The sequence below is a fragment of the Coregonus clupeaformis genome, chromosome 20, assembly GCF_020615455.1.
Source record: "Coregonus clupeaformis isolate EN_2021a chromosome 20, ASM2061545v1, whole genome shotgun sequence".
NCBI classification, from domain to species: domain Eukaryota; kingdom Metazoa; phylum Chordata; class Actinopteri; order Salmoniformes; family Salmonidae; genus Coregonus; species Coregonus clupeaformis.
This window is the reverse complement of record NC_059211.1, coordinates 39,859,577-39,877,875: the sequence shown is the minus strand read 5'-3', so window position 1 is coordinate 39,877,875 and position 18,299 is coordinate 39,859,577. Positions and strand designations below refer to the sequence as shown.

Sequence of the window (18,299 nt, the reverse complement as noted above, 5' to 3'; positions counted from 1 at the left end):
CATCCTGTTGCGTGTCAGTGCACAGAGGATGAGTCAGTACTAGGTAGGCATATCAAAGTTTGGCCAGAGACCGCTAGTTGTTTACCAGAGTGGTATCTGCGTGGCTGAGGTCCTGCAGGTAGGGGGCGACAGCGAGCTCAGCCAGCGCCTGGTGGAGGATGGAGGTCTGCTCCCTGCTGCGTTGGATCTGTCCCAGGTAGCCAGCATACTGCAGCCTCTCCACAAGCCCAGAACCTGGGGAAAAACCTGCCTGATGTCTCGGAACAAACACAGCATGTGAGAAACAAGGAAACATGGGAAAAAAACAACTCGTAGAAGCACCCCCCCCTCTCTTTTCACTCGGCCCTGTTGATCACTAATCACCTTTTTTTTTATATACATATGTCCCTGTCACACTGCGCAGGTGTCTGTACCTGTTCATTATTCCGTTGAATTTTCAAGCGACAACATTCGGGTGGTGAACAGGGATCTACTACAAAACTTTGAACAACAAATGAGCAGGTTTTCAGCAGGATTAGCATTTTGCAGAGTTTGAGTATTGACAGCTGTTAACACAGTTCCATAAGGACTAGTGTCAAAGGTCCTTCCTCCAGTGGTATCTAATCTAAGTAGCTGGCGCTTCCTGACACGATCCACCACTGAAGATATCTTTTGGCATATCTCCTGTTGTGTTCTTTCTACACCCGCTGGAACCTGACAAAGTGCCCGGGCCCTTTTATTCCAAGGCAACAAAAGGCTGGAAATCATGTAGAAAAATTTAGATTATTTCTCCTTTTTCTTTTTGTGGGACTCTTCCCCTCCTCTCACAGCCCTCAAGGTTTTGTTTTGTCCCGGCCTGCCACCCTTCTCGGTTTACTTTCAACATCCCAAGGAGGGAAAAAAACAACACATTCCTTTACAAGCTATGCTGTTTTGTTTAGCTCTCCCTGAATATTTCATAGAATTATTTTATTGTACTACTCCCACCCCACCCTTCGCATGCAATGTTTGGGATGCTACAGAGCAGATCAGCACAAGTGCAAACAGTGCAGCAATAGAGTTTGATTTTTATAGTAATTATGTACAGTATTTAAATTCGTTTTACTACCACCTCTATGCCAATGCTTTTCCTGCATGTATGATGTTGCTAGTTAAACTACGCAGATTATCTAATTGTTGGTGCCTACAGTAAAGTATTTTCAGCTACATCGCTGTATGTTAGCATAAACTGTTCCTATATGAGGAGTTTAACCCTGACCCAGATGTATTTCATGAACAAATCTTTTAAAATACTACATCTAAAGTAGCAGACGTGAAAAACCCATCCCAATTTCAAAATTACACATAATTTAGCATTGTGTGCACTAATTGTTGGAGGGTGTTCAAACCAAATTTGTCTAAACGCATCATAACAGAATGCAGATGAAAGATCACGTTTTTATCAATAGCAACATAATAGGATTTCTTTGAGCCTTCTCAGCTGCAGAGTGACTAATTTAATAACCATTGTGTCACTGCAGCTCATAGAGCCGGTGTCACAGATGCAGATGTAATACAATCATGATGCTTCTGAAATCGACAGCCAGAGCTCTGCTGTGCGGCTCCAAATGAAATCTCCTCTTTAGTTTGCATTGTCCATCTTAAGGGGAGAAAAAAAGGGGTCAGTGATCAGCCAGTTGAATTATTGAGAGCAGTGGGAAGAGAGAGAGTGTGTTTGTCGGTGACAGGGCCGTCTATGTGGTGGCGAAGAGTCCGCTTGACCTGCAGCCATGCTGCCAGGGGCCACGAGGGGAGAGCAGTATGTGTGTCTCTCTCGCTCTGGGTGTATCTCTCTCTGTCTGTGTGTGTCTCCCTGTCTGTGTGTGTGAATGTGTGTGCATGTGTGTGATACGATTGTGTGACTCCCTTAGGCCACATGCTGCTTAGTAATCCTGAGACAGGATCGAGACACAGCACACCAATCAGGGAACTGGTCTGGCCTGCACTGCAAGAAATGAGCACTCCAATTACTAGGGACGAGCACATCTCAACAACAACAACAACGACAGTGCAAACAACCTCCCAACAAAGTCTTTGTTACAAGCCAATCTGAAACTCCATGCTACTCCATTCATTACTGCTCATTCCCTTTCAAAACACACACCTTAATTCATCACTGAATAGCCGTACAACTAATGGCTATAGTACATACGTGGGTAGAAAGGGGTGTGTATGTATGTGTGTGTGTGTGTGTGGTTCTCTTCAGGTGAGCAAGAGAGAGCTGCTATGAGTGAATCAATGACATCAAATTATCCTTTAGAAAAAGCGATCATTAGTTCCTCTCAGATCTCAAAGAGATGAGCCTTGTGTACGTTTAGTTCTGCTCTCCACATAACCTGTACTTTCCTTTTACATGTTTCTATGGTCTTCCTCTTTATAAGGATGATTAAAGTAACAACAAAATACATCAAGGACACCACAGTCCTCCTAGAACTCATCTTCATTGTGGAAATGTAGTCTTTGAAAATGTAGTAATCATGATCCACATTATGTCCTGAAATAAACAACCATTGTTGCGCTATTACAGAACATTTTCTTACTCCACCAATTCCAGGGATTTTAGGAAATAAGTGGGTATACTACTGCCACATTAAATTACAAACTACGTGTGAAAGCATTTGAAATGAAGTTACAGTTACTGTGATGCATCTGAACAAACATTGCTTGAAGAATATGACAGATTACTCCAGCTCATAACAGTGCTGCCTACCCGTCTCTTACCAGTGCTGCCTAGCTGTCTCTTAACGCTGCTGCCTAGCCGTCTCTTAACGCTGCTGCCTAGCCGTCTCTTAACGCTGCTGCCTAGCCGTCTCTTAACGCTGCTGCCTAGCCGTCTCTTAACGCTGCTGCCTAGCCGTCTCTTAACGCTGCTGCCTAGCCGTCTCTTAACGCTGCTGCCTAGCCGTCTCTTAACGCTGCTGCCTAGCAGTCTCTTACCAAGGCACAGGGAAATGAGTCTATATCAACCTAGCCACGACCGAGGCGTGATAACCTTCACAGCATCCTGCCTGTGCTTAGCGAGAAGAGAGGGTAATTGACAGATAACGCACGTGGTGCACAGTGTTTCAGCACCTTTTGTTGCTATCAGGAGTGTTTACCAGTACAGCATCACTCTTTATAGTAGCGCTTAAGGACCTTATAGGACCTATCTTTCTATCGATTCTGGTTGCTCTATTTTCCTCCACTCAAAGCATGTAACCGTATACCCACAGCTAGTTTGGTGCACTTAATAAAATCTAAGACTGGTAGGATCCTCCTGCTGAACGTGTCACACAGCCGCTCCATGTCCTCTGGGCTACTGGGGCTGAATGAGGCGCTGGGTCCTGAACAAACAAACAAATAAACATACAGTCAACATCCACAGACTCAGCTTTAAACTCAAACTCAGCTTACTTTAGTACACATAAATTACAGCTAATCAACACTATGGTTTAAGACACTATCAGTTTTTGTACCTGTACTTCAGTATGTATAGCTAGTCTAGCAAAAACAAATCTAGACTAGCTCCTTCAGTCAAAATAACAATGTACTGTAGGCAACTGCTCTTCATCAGAGATGCAGGATTGATGGTGTGTCTGGTTCTGTGTTTTTGACTCACACAGAGCAGCAGCAGCACACACGCACACTGCAGTGGTGACATCCCCTTATGGTGAGCTCAGAAGCCACCCCCCCTGCACCAGCGGCAAATGACCGATGGCTTAACAGACCCATGCAGTGCCCATGTCTTTGATACATTACACAAAGGCATCGATTTCCCCCCCGTCTACCCCCACCCCTTTTAACAGAGCACAGAGCAGACGACTACAGCACAGTTGACCTCCTCAGCTCTGTCTGTCCACTCCTCTACCGAGGAACTGAACAAGCAGACAAAGATAGAAGCCGGCTTACACACACACACACACACACACTCACATGGAGATTACATCTATAATCTTTGTTAGTGCAGAGCAGTCAATTCTACAACATCTCTCCTGTATGCTCTCTCTAGACCAGTGGTTCTTGGCCAATCCACAGGGGATACTTGAGAAGACTCATGAGACCATAGGCCTACTGGTAAAATGCACATGAGGGGGTACTTCAGGGGTACTCCGGCAAGGGCAAAATTGAGTTGGTGGTACAGTAACCAAAAAAGGTTGGGAACCACTGCTCTAGACCATGTGAAGTGTAATGTAAATGCATAATACAGACGCTAGATCTCTTATTTCTGTTCCATTCCAACAGTGTCAATATTTCATCTGCCCCCTTTGACGTAATGAATGCAAGATGACTGGGGTCAAATGACAAATCCACTCATTCCAAAATTGACCAGCTGAGTAATGTAATGAACTGAAAGCCTGTGGTCAATTTCCATACCATCATCCGACTTAGTGTTCTAAGCCTGCAGTACTGTGGTATGCAACAACCCTGCCTGAATAGTCGCTAATAAATATGATGTATCTCGGCAGCATTGCTGTTTGTTCATTCTGAAAAGTGTGTGTCTGTTTTAGAGAAAATGTGTGTGTGTGTGTGGGATCTCTTTGGTGTTGTGAGTATGAAGGTGCTGTGAGGACACAGAGCTGACAGTGTGACATGATCACCAGATCAAGGGTTAGGTCACAGTTGTACCACTCTGTGTGATGTCAAGGGTGTTCAGTGACTTGTAACTGTCTGTCTGCATACTTCAATATTCTACATCATCTGCAACCACTTCAGAAAACAACTCTATCGACTCTCAGTTCATAATAAAACAAGCATGCTCAACAGATGTACAAACTCCAAAATTGAAAAATAGTTTTACAAACTGAAAGGCATACATGAGTTAAGAGTTGGTAAGTATTGCAGTAGCCGGCACAACAAACTCAGTGGCTACAGCTGCTAGCAACAGACTTCTGTGTTCTGTGTGTGCCAGCAGTGTCACGCGTCAGTGAGATAGATGTACAGTACCTGTAGCTGTGAAAGAGGGGCAGGTCCTGCTGGTGAGTTTGCTGAGAAAGCTGCCGTCCTGTCCCCTCCTGAAGCCCAGGGTGAGGACGTATTTCTGCTGGGTGGATGGGGGATTGCTCCAGTCTGTGGTCTGGGGCAGCAGGTGACATCCACTGGGGTCTGGGGGACAGGCAGAGAGGAACAGGAGGGCTGGGTAATTAACATGAATACATTCAAGGTAAATCTTAATCTATTTATTTGTTATGTTTATTTGGACAGGGACAGTGTACATCAAAAACATACAGTACATCTCAGAAGTGAGAAGTGATATGTTGCACCACATTTAGTTAACAGCTCATTTACATCTGCATTGAAGCAACTCTAATAGGTACTACCATGTTCCTCTCAAATCAATAGAATCCAATCAGTTTTCTTTGTTTATGACTAATATAACGCACAGTATGTGTGAGAGACAGACTAATTCTATTAGCCTTAAAAGGATTCACCCCAGACAGACACTCACCCACAGAGTGGTGATGGATGGATGATGGGTTCCCTGCTGTGTCTATGAATACAGAGTTTCCATGGTGAATGTACAATACAAAAAAGCAATATACTTCAGAAAGACTCACTGAGTCTTATAATAGTAATAATGGTGCTAATGTACAGTGGCCTAGACTTCTGGAGCAACTCAAGTGAATGTTCCTCTTTCCTCTCTCAGTCTTTGTGTGTGTGTATATATATATATATATCTCTCCCTCCCCTGTGTGGTGGTGTTACTGATGAGGCTGGTCCAGAGAGCACTCCCCACTCCTCTCTGACCTGTGTCACTGGGGGTTACTGGCCTGGCTTGTTATCCTGGCTGGGTGGAAGCAGAGAACTGAGCGCAAGTCTAACTTTAATCAAGGCCTTCAGAGATCCTTAGCCCTTTTCATCCACTGTCTGTGGGTACTACCCTTCCCTCTTCCTTCCCCTCTTCTCTCCTCCCCTCTTCCAACCATTCCTGCTGATGACCTTCCTGAACACTGTACCTCAAGTCTCGCCCCATGGCAGTTTGGGAAATCGGACCTGCCCACGGACACATGCACCATTCAGAGCCCATGTCTCAGTGCAGAGGGTAATTAAAGTGAGTCTCCAGAGGTTTTGTATTATTTCAGCCAGTAGTTTTAAAAGTAGTGCTCCCCGAAATTGTTGCACAATTGTGTACTATGTCATCCATTTCGAATATGTTACGTCCTGCAATTTAAAAAAAATTATTAATGTTTTTGTGCAATTTGTATGATACGTTACGAATTCCAATTTGTACAATATGTTACGAATTTGTAAGTGGTTAAGATCATGGACTGCATCTTTAAGAGTTAATGGAACAGCACTTCTCAAATTGGAACACACTTCCTTGGGGGATTTAACAGACAGCCCATGGGGGGGTAACCAGCTAACGTGGCTAAACCACGGTAGAGGGTGATTTATTTGAACTAGACAGGGGTCTGTAGATATGCATTTGTTTTGGATAGGAGGGGATGGTGGAAAGATGAGGCGAAGTGAAGGCAGGGCAGGTTAATTGAGGCACTGGCAGTGTGTGTGTTCCACCCCGACTAGTCTGAGCTGCAGGCTGACAGTGAGGAGAACAGGTTACAGTACGGCCTCCTGATGAGAGGAAGGTGTGGGGGCAAACAAGGTTCATCTCACTCACTACTTCAACTGGAGGGAGCTCTGTCATTTCTAAAGGATGAATCTCATAGAGATGAGAGTCTAAGCCTCGCTCCCATTCCCCCTGGTCTATATTCCATACCTGTGAACAGGTAGTCTGTGAAGGCGGGGTGCTGTTTCCTGAAGGTCTCCTCAGCCATGGCGATGCAATCCCCCACGGAGTCCCCAGCAGAGTGCGGGGTGTACATGACAGAGAAACCATCCTCCATGGTGATCGCATCGTCCAACAGAGCCTGGGATTGTGGAGTCGTGAGAGGGAGGGAAGAGAGTAAGAGAGGGAGGAAAAGGAGTAGGAGGGGTGAGAGAGCACCATTGTTATCAACGTGACTCATTCCCCTGATTTCCTTATTCAGAGGTAGACACTCCTAAAATGATTAAAGTTACTAAAAGCAGAGCTGATTGAATTGTTCAGGCTGCTACAAGAGCTGCTACAGTAGATCTACTGATTTGGCCATTCAAGGTTGCATTTGTTCTCACTGTTTTCTGTGCTTTCATAGACTGGGATTTTAAAAAATTGTAAACAAGAAAATGTCTAAGAATGTTCACATTGCTATGCTTTCCATTGGGTTGTTGGGATGAATAAAACATTGCAACTGGGAAACTAACGGTGTTCCTGGACTAATCTATTCCCCGTTTGAATCCACACTGAATGAGAGGGAACAGATTATGGATTGGGGATTAGCATGGCTTTGGCTTTCCCATAACCTTTGACATTTGTCTGGTACTAAAGGGAAATATTACCCTACCAAACAATTCAGCTCTCCATCCACTTATTATTTCGGATGACATTAGAATAAGCAGATTACAGTAATATGTCAATGAGTTCATTTTGAGTTTCAGATCGCTAGCTAGCTACCTTATTAATCACCTCTATTGATAAGTGAAGAAGAAAGAGCTGAGGCTTCATTAGTCTGACCACCCAGAGAAACACAACATTATCTTCCTACAGTACTTACGGCCATTGATTCAATTTGGGGGTGTTGCGTTTTGATGTAGCAATGGAGAACTTCTGAGCCATTTGTCAGCAGGAAAGAAAATGTATCACACTGAAACAAATGCCACAGCTAGGGCTCTAACAGATTTTCTATTAACATCAATTTCCATGTGCATGTTTAGTGAGACAGTATCGCATTAAAATATATAATGAGTTAGCTGAAAAGATTATCTATTAAAATCGTTACAAAAAAAGGACATGCGATAGAAAAACAAAATGCCTCCTTGACGTCAATACATGCCTCCCCTGCTAATTTGACAAAGGAAACATTCAAAGTGGAGGTAGTGTGGTTCTAAATCTGTGCCTCTCACTGAGGGACTTGAAACCCAGAGTGGGTAGAAGGCTGTTTGTGATGTTAGGAGCTAGTTTAAGGGCCGTCAGGATAAACACACACAGACGTATTGAAATTCACATGGGACGGAAATGAATAAAACGGAAGGTGCTTGATGTACTGTATACTAAAAGCTATTCCACACTCATCTCACTTCAAGCGAATGCAAATCGTGGCTCAATTTCAAGCGAATGCAGATCCGTACAAACCCACTTTCAAGGTCAAAAGCATTCATTTTGCCCTCCGAATTAAAAAAAAACTCTGCACCTTTCCTCTGCTAAACTTGAAGTGTAGAAAAGCAACTTCAGCGAGTGTAATTCCCTCTATGTTTGCATGTGTCCCTTCGCCAACCTCCAACATCTTATGGAAACTGATGTACAAAGCTTGGGGTTTATATTCAGCACTACATGGTTATGACGCTAGACATATGCCAGGCAAGTAAAAACTGGAAAACATAGCAAACACATGACATGTATTCTGTCAATTCTGTAAATTGTGTGATAGTAGTGGTGGAGGTCATTAAGATTAGATTAGAGAGTGGACAATGTTTGTGTAACCATACAGTAGTCTAGAGGCTGATTCATGGATGACCTTTGCTTGCCAGTGTTGAGGTTAGGTTCACTAGGCGCCACCCCGCTGTGCTCTGGTTAATTAGAAACCGTTTACTGCTATGCAGCGTTCTGCCTGATTGATATGCAAAGAGCAACCTCAGTCGGCAGTCTTTTAAGCAATAATCATTCATTGAGCTTTTGATTGGGCGGTGGGCCCCTCGTCTCTGCTCTGTGGCCATCTGTTCTCACCTGCCAATACAGTTTGATGAGCTTGCTTATGTGTTCCTCTGAGCCCCCGGACAGCCAGTACACCCAGTCAGCAATCATGGCACTCCTAATGACAAGGACAGAGACACACAGACACGATCAGACAACTTTCAATCAAGATGTTACACTACAGGGAGAGAGGCACAAGAGAGACAGCACACATATTCAATAGCTAGGTGAAAACTGCATACGCAATAGTCTCGCATAGCACAGCACAGCGTGGCACAGGAGAGAAATGCACAGCAGAGTCAAGCAGAGCACATACAGAACAGAGGGGTTTTCATTCTCTAAAATGGAACAGCATAGCACTGATAACGTTATCAAAACAACAATCAGCAGCAATATCAAAAAGTCAACCAAAACAGCAGACAAGACCGAGTTTCAGTGTTTCTGGTGTCCCTGCGATGTTAGGATAAATATTTGCCAAGGGAAAAGTATTGCCTGGCATCCTGCCATTCAAAAACCTTTGTCTTTATTGTGTATTTGCCCCATGTTCTCAGAATAACCAGGTTGCCAACAAAAACGAACAAGAATGAATTGCACATGACATGACACAAAAAACCATAAGGGACTGAAAAAGCATTCTGTCATGTTTAGTCTTGGGAGCACTATGCCTGTAAGTGGATCTTGCACATAAGAGTAACCGTATAGCGTAAACGATCACAAAGAGGACCCTTGGGTTACTTTAGCATGCCCCATTTACAGCCAACGCCCCGTCCATGGCTGAGGGCTCTGTATGCGGCACACTGTGTCGCCTTACAGATGTCACATCTGACGCTGCCTAATTCCTCCGCAAACGTGTTCACCAATCATCTGTGAAAGACCCTTACATCATCATCACACCATGCAGTCACATACCTGTCTGTCTCTACTACACTACCTCTATACTACTATACTAGTCACATACCTGTCTGTCTCTACTACACTACCTCTATACTACTATACTAGTGGAGGCACATTGGATTTGAGTTTTTAAGACACTGTGGTAACATAACTGTAAAATACTGTTCAGTGCTTTGGTAGAAAGTGACAAGTACCCAGAAGAACACATAAAATGAGTCAAATTGATTAAGCAACATATCTCTGATTTTCCATCAAAGATTTATTCTACTTTTGGCTGATGTTTGGCTCCCCACCAGAGATGAAGCTATCAATAAATCCTCTTAAGCGTTGGTACTTGTTGAGATAAGGGTTGGAAGAAAGAGGCTGAGTGGTAATGATGATCATCATAATATTATAGGGGCGGTAACCGAAAAGTTGCTGATTCGATTCCCCGAACCGGCAAGGTTGAAAAATCTGTCGTTCTGCCCTTGAGCAAGGCAGTTCACCCCCGACAACAATTGCTATCCGGGCGCCGATTAAGGCAGCCCCCCGCACCTCTCTGATTCAGAGGGGTTGGCTTAAATGCGGAAGACACATTTCGGTTGAATGCATTCAGTTGTGCAATTGACTAGGTATGCCCCTTTCCCCTAGTTGCAATTCAACTCTGTTGCCACTGGCCAGGTCTCTAGCAGCTAGGATCAGACCTTGGCCTGCCAGGTTGCTGTCTCCCCTGCTTCCAACAATCTATACAGTGGCTGATGGCTGCCAGATGTGCTGTGATCACTGAAAGATAATCCCAGTAATTGGTCATGATTGGTTCCTCTGACACAGTGATGATGATGGCTCAGCTCTGAGGGATGGATGGGCCAGTGGGCCTGGATTGCCAGAGAGAGAGAGCAAGAGAGAGAGCTAGCGAGCGAGCAAGGCCAGGCATGGTTGAAGCCATCATCACAGCCCTAATCAATGAATCTCATGAGAGCACTCACTGGTGTGTGTTTGAGAAAGGAAAACCCAATTGTCCTCCCCAAAGAGTGAAGCCACTGATTTTCTATTGTTGGACCAGACTCTATTGATTCCAGCAAGTTCAATAGATATTACGGATATTACGGAGGTTGGTACTCATGTCTGGTTAATGGGCGTGAAGTACATCTAGTAAACCCCAGAGTTTTAGTATTCCCACAACAATTAAATGGCTAAATGCATTGGTAGCTTTCAATGTACACTACTGGTCAAAAGTTTTACAACACCTACTCATTCAAGGGTTTTTCTTTATTTTGACTATTTTCTACATTATAGAATAATACTGAAGACATCAAAACTATGAAATAACACATATGGAATCATGTAGTAACCAAAAAAGTGGTAAACAAATGAAAATACACACTCTTGGCATTCTCTCAACCAGCTTCACCTGGAATGCTTTTCCAACAGTCTTGAAGGAGTTCCCACATATGCTGAGCACTTCCCTCTGCAGTCCGACTCATCCCAAACCATCTCAATTTGGTTGAGGTCGGGGGATTGTGGAGGCCAGGTCATCTGATGGAGCACTCCATCACTCTAATTCTTGGTAAAATAGCCCTTACACAGCCTGGAGGTGTGTTGGGTCATTGCCCTGTTGAAAAACAAATGATAGTCCCACTAAGCCCAAACCAGATGTGATGGCGTATTGCTGCAGAATGCTGTGGTAGCCATGCTGGTTAAGTGGGCCTTGAATTCTAAATAAATCACAGACAGTGTCATCAGCAAAGCACCCCCACACCATAACACCACCTCCTCCATGCTTTACGGTGGGAAATACACATGCAGAGATCATCCCCTCACCCACACAGCGTCTCACAAAGACACGGCTGTTGGAACAAAAATCTCCAATTTGGACTCAAGACCAAAGGACAAATTTCCACCGGTCCAATGTCCATTGCGCGTGTTTCTTATCCCAAGCAAGTCTCTTCTTCTTATTGGTGTCCTTTAGTAGTGTTTTTTTTACAGCAATTCGACCATGAAGGCCTGAGTCACACAGTCACCTCTGAACAGTTGATGTTGAGATGTGTCTGTTACTTGAACTCTGTGAAGTATTTATTTGCGCGGCAATTTCTGAGGCTGGTAACTCTAATGAACTTATCCTCTGCAACAGAGGTAACTCTGGGTCTTCCATTCCTGTGGTGGTCCTCATGAGAGCCAGTTTCATCATAGTGCTTGATGGTTTTTGCGACTGCACTTGAAGAAACTTTCAAAGTTCTTGAAATGTTCCGTATTGACTGACCTTCATGTCTTAAAGTAATGATGGACTGTCGTTTCTCTTTGCTTATTTGAGCTGTTCTTTCCAGAATATGGACTTGGTCTTTTACCATTACATTTACGTCATTTAGCAGACGCTCTTATCCAGAGCGACTTACAAATTGGTGCATTCACCCTTTTTTTGGGGGGTAGAAGGATTACTTTATCCTATCCCAGGTTTTCCTTAAAGAGGTGGGGTTTCAAATGTCTCCGGAAGGTGGTGAGTGACTCCGCTGTCCTGGCGTCGTGAGGGAGCTTGTTCCACCATTGGGGTGCCAGAGCAGCGAACAGTTTTGACTGGGCTGAGCGGGAACTATGCTTCCGCAGAGGAAGGGGAGCCAGCAGGCCAGAGGTGGATGAACGCAATGCCCTCGTTTGGGTGTAGGGACTGATCAGAGCCTGAAGGTACGGAGGTGCCGTTCACCTCACAGCTCCATAGGCAAGCACCATGGTCTTGTAACAGATGCGAGCTTCAACTGGAAGCCAGTGGAGTGTGCGGAGGAGCGGGGGTGACGTGAGAGAACTTGGGAAGGTTGAACACCAGACGGGCTGCGGCATTCTGGATGAGTTGTAGGGGTTTAATGGCACAGGCAGGGAGCCCAGCCAACAGCGAGTTGCAGTAATCCAGACGGGAGATGACAAGTGCCTGGATTAGGACCTGTGCCGCTTCCTGTGTAAGGCAGGGTCGTACTCTCCGAATGTTGTAGAGCATGAACCTACAGGATCGGGTCACCGCCTTGATGTTAGCGGAGAACGACAGGGTGTTGTCCAGGGTCACGCCAAGGCTCTTCGCACTCTGGGAGGAGGACACAACGGAGTTGTCAACCGTGATGGCGAGATCATGGAACGGGCAGTCCTTCCCCGGGAGGAAGAGCAGCTCCGTCTTGCCAAGGTTCAGCTTGAGGTGGTGATCCGTCATCCATACTGATATGTCTGCCAGACATGCAGAGATGCGATTCGCTACCTGGTTATCAGAAGGGGGAAAGGAGAAGATTAGTTGTGTATCGTCAGCGTAGCAATGATAGGAGAGGCCATGTGAGGATATGACAGAGCCAAGTGACTTGGTGTATAGCGAGAATAGGAGAGGGCCTAGAACTGAGCCCTGGGGGACACCAGTGGTGAGAGCACGTGGTGCGGAGACAGCTTCTCGCCACGCCACTTGGTAGGAGCGACCGGTCAGGTAGGGACGCAATCCAAGAGTGAGCCGCGCCGGAGATGCCCAGCTCGGAGAGGGTGGAGAGGAGGATCTGATGGTTCACAGTATCAAAGGCAGCAGACAGGTCTAGAAGGACAAGAGCAGAGGAGAGAGAGTTAGCTTTAGCAGTGCGCAGAGCCTCCGTGACACAGAGAAGAGCAGTCTCAGTTGAATGACCAGTCCTGAAACCTGACTGGTTTGGATCAAGAAGGTCATTCTGAGAGAGATAGCAAGAGAGTTGGCTAAAGACGGCACGCTCAATAGTTTTGGAAAGAAAAGAAAGAAGGGATACTGGTCTGTAGTTGTTGACATCAGAGGGATCGAGTGTTGGTTTTTTGAGAAGGGGTGCAACTCTCGCTCTCTTGAAGACGGAAGGGACATAGCCAGCGGTCAAGGATGAGTTGATCAGCGAGGTGAGGTAGGGGAGAAGGTCACCGGAGATGGTCTGGAGAAGAGAGGAGGGGATAGGGTCAAGCGGGCAGGTTGTTTGGCGGCCTGCAGTCACAAGTCTCAAGATTTTATCTGGAGAGAGAGGGGAGAAAGAAGTCAAAGCATAGGGTAGGGCAGTGTGAGCAGGACCAGCAGTGTCATTTGACTTAACAAACGAGGATCGGATGTCGTCAACCTTCTTTTCAAAGTGGTTGACGAAGTCATCCACAAAGAGGGGGGGGGGCTCGCAATGAGTCATCAAGCTCGCAATGAGTTATCAAGCCACGGAGCTGGTGGGGAGGACCGAGCCGGCCGGGAGGATAGGGGACATAGAGAGTCAAAGGATGCAGAAAGGGAGGAGAGGAGGGTTGAGGAGGCAGAATCAGGAGATTGGAGGGAGAAGGATTGAGCAGAGGGAAGAGATGATAGGATGGAAGAGGAGAGAGTAGCGGGAGAGAGAGAGCGAAGGTTGCGGCGGCGCATTACCATCTGTGTAGGGGCAGAGTGAGTAGTGTTGGAGGAGAGCGAGAGAGAAAATGATACAAAGTAGTGGTTTGGAGACATGGAGGGGAGTTGCAGTGAGATTAGTAGAAGAACAGCATCTAGTAAAGATGAGGTCAAGCGTATTGCCTGCCTTGTGAGTAGGGGGACGGTGAGAGGGTGAGGTCAAAAGAGGAGAGGAGTGGAAAGAAGGAGGCAGAGAGAAATGAGTCAAATGTAGACGTAGGGAGGTTGAAATCCCCCAAAACTGTGAGGGGTGAGCCATCCTCAGGAAAGGAACTTATTAAGGCGTCAAGCTCATTGATGAACTCTCCAAGGGAACCTGGAGGGCGATAGATGACAAGGATATTAAGCTTAAATGGGCTAGTGACTGTGACAGCATGGAATTCAAATGAGGAGATAGACAGATGGGTTAGTGGAAAAATTGAGAATGTCCACTTGGGAGAGATGAGGATTCCTGTGCCACCACCCCGCTGACCAGATGCTCTCGGGGTATGCGAGAACACATGGTCAGACGAGGAGAGAGCAGTAGGAGTAGCAGTGTTTTCAGTGGTAATCCATGTTTCCGTCAGCGCCAAGAAGTCGAGGGACTGGAGGGTAGCATAGGCTGGGATGAACTCTGCCTTGTTGGCAGCAGAACGGCAGTTCCAGAGGCTACCAAATAGGGCTATCTTCTGTATACCCCCCACCCCCTTACCTTGTCACAACACAACTGATTGGCTCAAACACATTAAGAAGGAAATAAATTCCACAAATTAATTTTTAACAAGGCACACCTGTAATTGAAAAGCATTCCAGGTGAAGCTGGTTGAGAGAATGCCAAGAGTGTGCTAAGCTGTCATCAAGGCAAAGGGTGGATATTTGAAGAATCTCAAATATAAAATATATTTATTTTGATTTGTTTAACACCTTTTTGGTTACTACATGATTCCATACAGTGAGGGAAAAAAGTATTTGATCCCCTGCTGATTTTGTACGTCTGCCCACTGACAAAGAAATGATCAGTCTATAATTTTAATGGTAGGTTTATTTGAACAGTGAGAGAAAAAATGCAGAAAAACGCATGTCAAAAATGTTATAAATTGATTTGCATTTTAAATGAGGGAAATAAGTATTTGACCCCCTCTCAATCAGAAAGATTTCTGGCTCCCAGGTGTCTTTTATACAGGTAACGAGCTGAGATTAGGAGCACACTCTTAAAGGGAGTGCTCCTAATCTCAGCTTGTTACCTGTATAAAAGACACCTGTCCACAGAAGCAATCAATCAATCAATCAGATTCCAAACTCTCCACCATGGCCAAGACCAAAGAGCTCTCCAAGGATGTCAGGGACAAGATTGTAGACCTACACAAGGCTGGAATGGGCTACAAGACCATCGCCAAGCAGCTTGGTGAGAAGGTGACAACAGTTGGTGTGATTATTCGCAAATGGAAGAAACACAAAATAACTATCAATCTCCCTCGGCCTGGGGCTCCATGCAAGATCTCACCTTGTGGAGTTGCAATGATCATGAGAACAGTGAGGAATCAGCCCAGAACTACACAGGAGGATCTTGTCAATGATCTCAAGGCAATTGGGACCATAGTCACCAAGAAAACAATTGGTAACACACTACGCCGTGAAGGACTGAAATCCTGCAGCGCCCGCAAGGTCCCCCTGCTCAAGAAAGCACATATACAGGGCCGTCTGAAGTTTGCCAATGAACATCTGAATGATTCAGAGGAGAACTGGGTGAAAGTGTTGTGGTCAGATGAGACCAAAACCGAGCTCTTTGGCATCAACTCAACTCGCCGTGTTTGGAGGAGGAGGAATGCTGCCTATGACCCCAAGAACACCATCCCCACCATCAAACATGGAGGTGGAAACATTATGCTTTGGGGGTGTTTTTCTGCTAAGGGGACAGGACAACTTCACCGCATCAAAGGGACGATGGACAGGGCCATGTATCTCTGCAATAAACAGAGTGCTAACTCTATGCTATCTCTGCAATAAAGCCAAGATTGCAAGAAGCCTACATCTTGGATTTCCTGCTTATTTCCCCCTCATCAAGCATTCAATGGAATGCTAATTGCTGTCATACAGTTTGCATATAGCATGAAGCTGCATTTAGAAACAGCTATTACTTGGAAGCAGTGTCATAGTTCTCAGCCATCTAGGTTTAAGATATCTTCTCTTTGTTACAGAGTGAGAGCAAACACCCGTTTAATGCCATTTAAAATCCTGTCATACAGCTGGTGCACCGCTCTTGTAACAGAGAGAGCTATAATAACAGGTTTGCCAATAATGTCAATTGACCACTTAATCCCCTTTTCTGAGGGTCCAAGGTAACAGGTGTGATCAGATCAATAGCTCCATTACATGAGAGGCCCCATCTATTGAGTGATGTCACGGAAAGTAGATGTGGTTATCACAAGCCTTTCAAAAATGTCTTCAAAACATTTGGAAACCTTTCCTGCTGCACTGTGACTGCCTTATGAGACTAGCCTGCCGCCTACAGCCCCTCCTCCTCTTGATATGTATACCTACAAAATACATCTCCTTTATGTTGGTGCTGGCAGTCAACAGGCAGACTGGGACTTGGGTTAATTTGATATTTCTCTCACTCTGGCCACATGGGGGTGTGGACGAACAATAAGAGATTTGTCAAAGGACAGCATGACAACCAAAAAACAACAACCTCAAGACAGAAAAAAACATTTGGGACCGGGACTTGTGGAGAAAAGATTTCCTAGGCCTGACCCCTCATATCAAGATAATAACCAGTCTGACAGCATGGGGCCGTTTGTGACGGCTGGCCTGAAAAAAGGGCCAACATAGGCAGCTTGTGTAGAGACAGCACAATGTGACACCATTAAAGTCTAAGGAAGAAAAAAACAAACAGAAGTGATGGGGAAGGGAAAAGGAAGGCCACAGCAGCCCCACAGCACAGTTGACTACTAGAGGATGGCCAATTCATCATCACCACCACCACCAACTCCCTTCACATAGCAGCTCAGCCCAGGTAGCTGTACTGCACCACACAATAGATATGTTCTGATACTCAGGTGATCTTTGACACACCATTGTAAGAATTGTCTTTTGAAAGCTGCCGAAAATAACAACCCCCCACCCCTACTTCATAAAGCAGCACATGCAGCTGTAGAGAATGGCACTGGGCACTCTGCGTTGTTTTCTGCTGGTGTCAGTATTCTACACACTCTTGGCTTCCGAGTGCAAAAGGTTTGGCATTCAACACCTCTTTTCTCACACAAATCTGAGGTCTGGGCTTGGCAAATCAGATGTATGCATAATGGAAGACAAAAGTGAATCGTATACGAAAATAAGTTAGTGGTGTGTACAGGATATTTCTCTCTCCATTCACCAGGCACTCAGTAGCCTACCTCCTTTATTTTCCATAATCATGGCATACATGTGTCTATTGATATACATTTGATTTGATTTATTAGGATCCCCATTAGCCAACGCCAATGGCGACAGCTAGCCTTACTGGGGTCCGACACATAACGAAAAAGACAGACAAAATACTTTACATACATTTAAAATTAACATGTAGTCTGTGTGTGTGTATGCATCTATCAGTTACACATACAGTTGAAGTCGGAAGTTTACATACACTTACAGTATGAAAAGAAAAAATGTATGCACTCACTAACTGTAAGTCGTTCTGGATAAGAGCATCTGCTAAAATGACTAAAATGTAAAAAATGTAAAAAAAAACTTAGGTTGGAGTCATTAAAATTAGTTTTTCAACCACTCCACAAATTTCTTGTTAACAAACTATAGTTGTGCATGACACAAGTAATTTTTCCAACAATTGTTTACAGACAGATTATTTCACTTATAATTCACTGTATCACAATTCCAGTGGTTCAGAAGTTTACATACACTAAGTTCACTGTGCCTTTAAACAGCTTGGAAAATTCCAGAAAATGATGTCATGGCTTTAGAAGCTTCTGATAGGCTAATTGACATCATTTGAGTCAATTGGAGGTGTATTTCAAGGCCTACCTTCAACTCAGTGCCTCTTTGCTTGACATCATTGGAAAATCAAAAGAAATCAGCCAAGACCTCAGAAACAAAATTGTAGACCTCCACAAGTCTGGTTCATCCTTGGGAGCAATTTCCAAACGCCTGAAGGTACCACGTTCATCTGTACAAACAACCACCATAAAAAAGCCAGACTACGGTTTGCAACTGCACATTGGGACAAAGATCGTACTTTTTGGAGAAATGTACTCTGGTCTGATGAAACAAAAATAGAACTGTTTGGCCATAATGACCATTGTTATGTTTGGAGGAAAAAGG

The 18,299-nt window shown here is 44.9% G+C and overlaps 1 protein-coding gene across 3 annotated transcripts in view; it reads right to left on the bottom strand.

The window, feature by feature from the left end:
* Positions 1-18,299, bottom strand: part of LOC121533383 (spermatogenesis-associated protein 16) — a 51,700-nt gene that overhangs the window by 11,669 nt on the left and 21,732 nt on the right. For 2 of the 3 annotated variants that reach the window (XM_041839278.1, XM_041839276.2), the window contains 6 exons: positions 8,756-8,840; positions 6,713-6,863; positions 5,444-5,485; positions 4,942-5,100; positions 3,229-3,341; positions 86-250 (listed from right to left, as the gene is read on the bottom strand). In XM_041839278.1, the coding sequence (XP_041695212.1) occupies positions 86-250; positions 3,229-3,341; positions 4,942-5,100; positions 5,444-5,485; positions 6,713-6,863; positions 8,756-8,840 (715 nt within the window). The remainder of the gene's footprint in view (positions 1-85; positions 251-3,228; positions 3,342-4,941; positions 5,101-5,443; positions 5,486-6,712; positions 6,864-8,755; positions 8,841-18,299) is intronic. The other variant, XM_041839277.1, reaches the window with a different exon arrangement.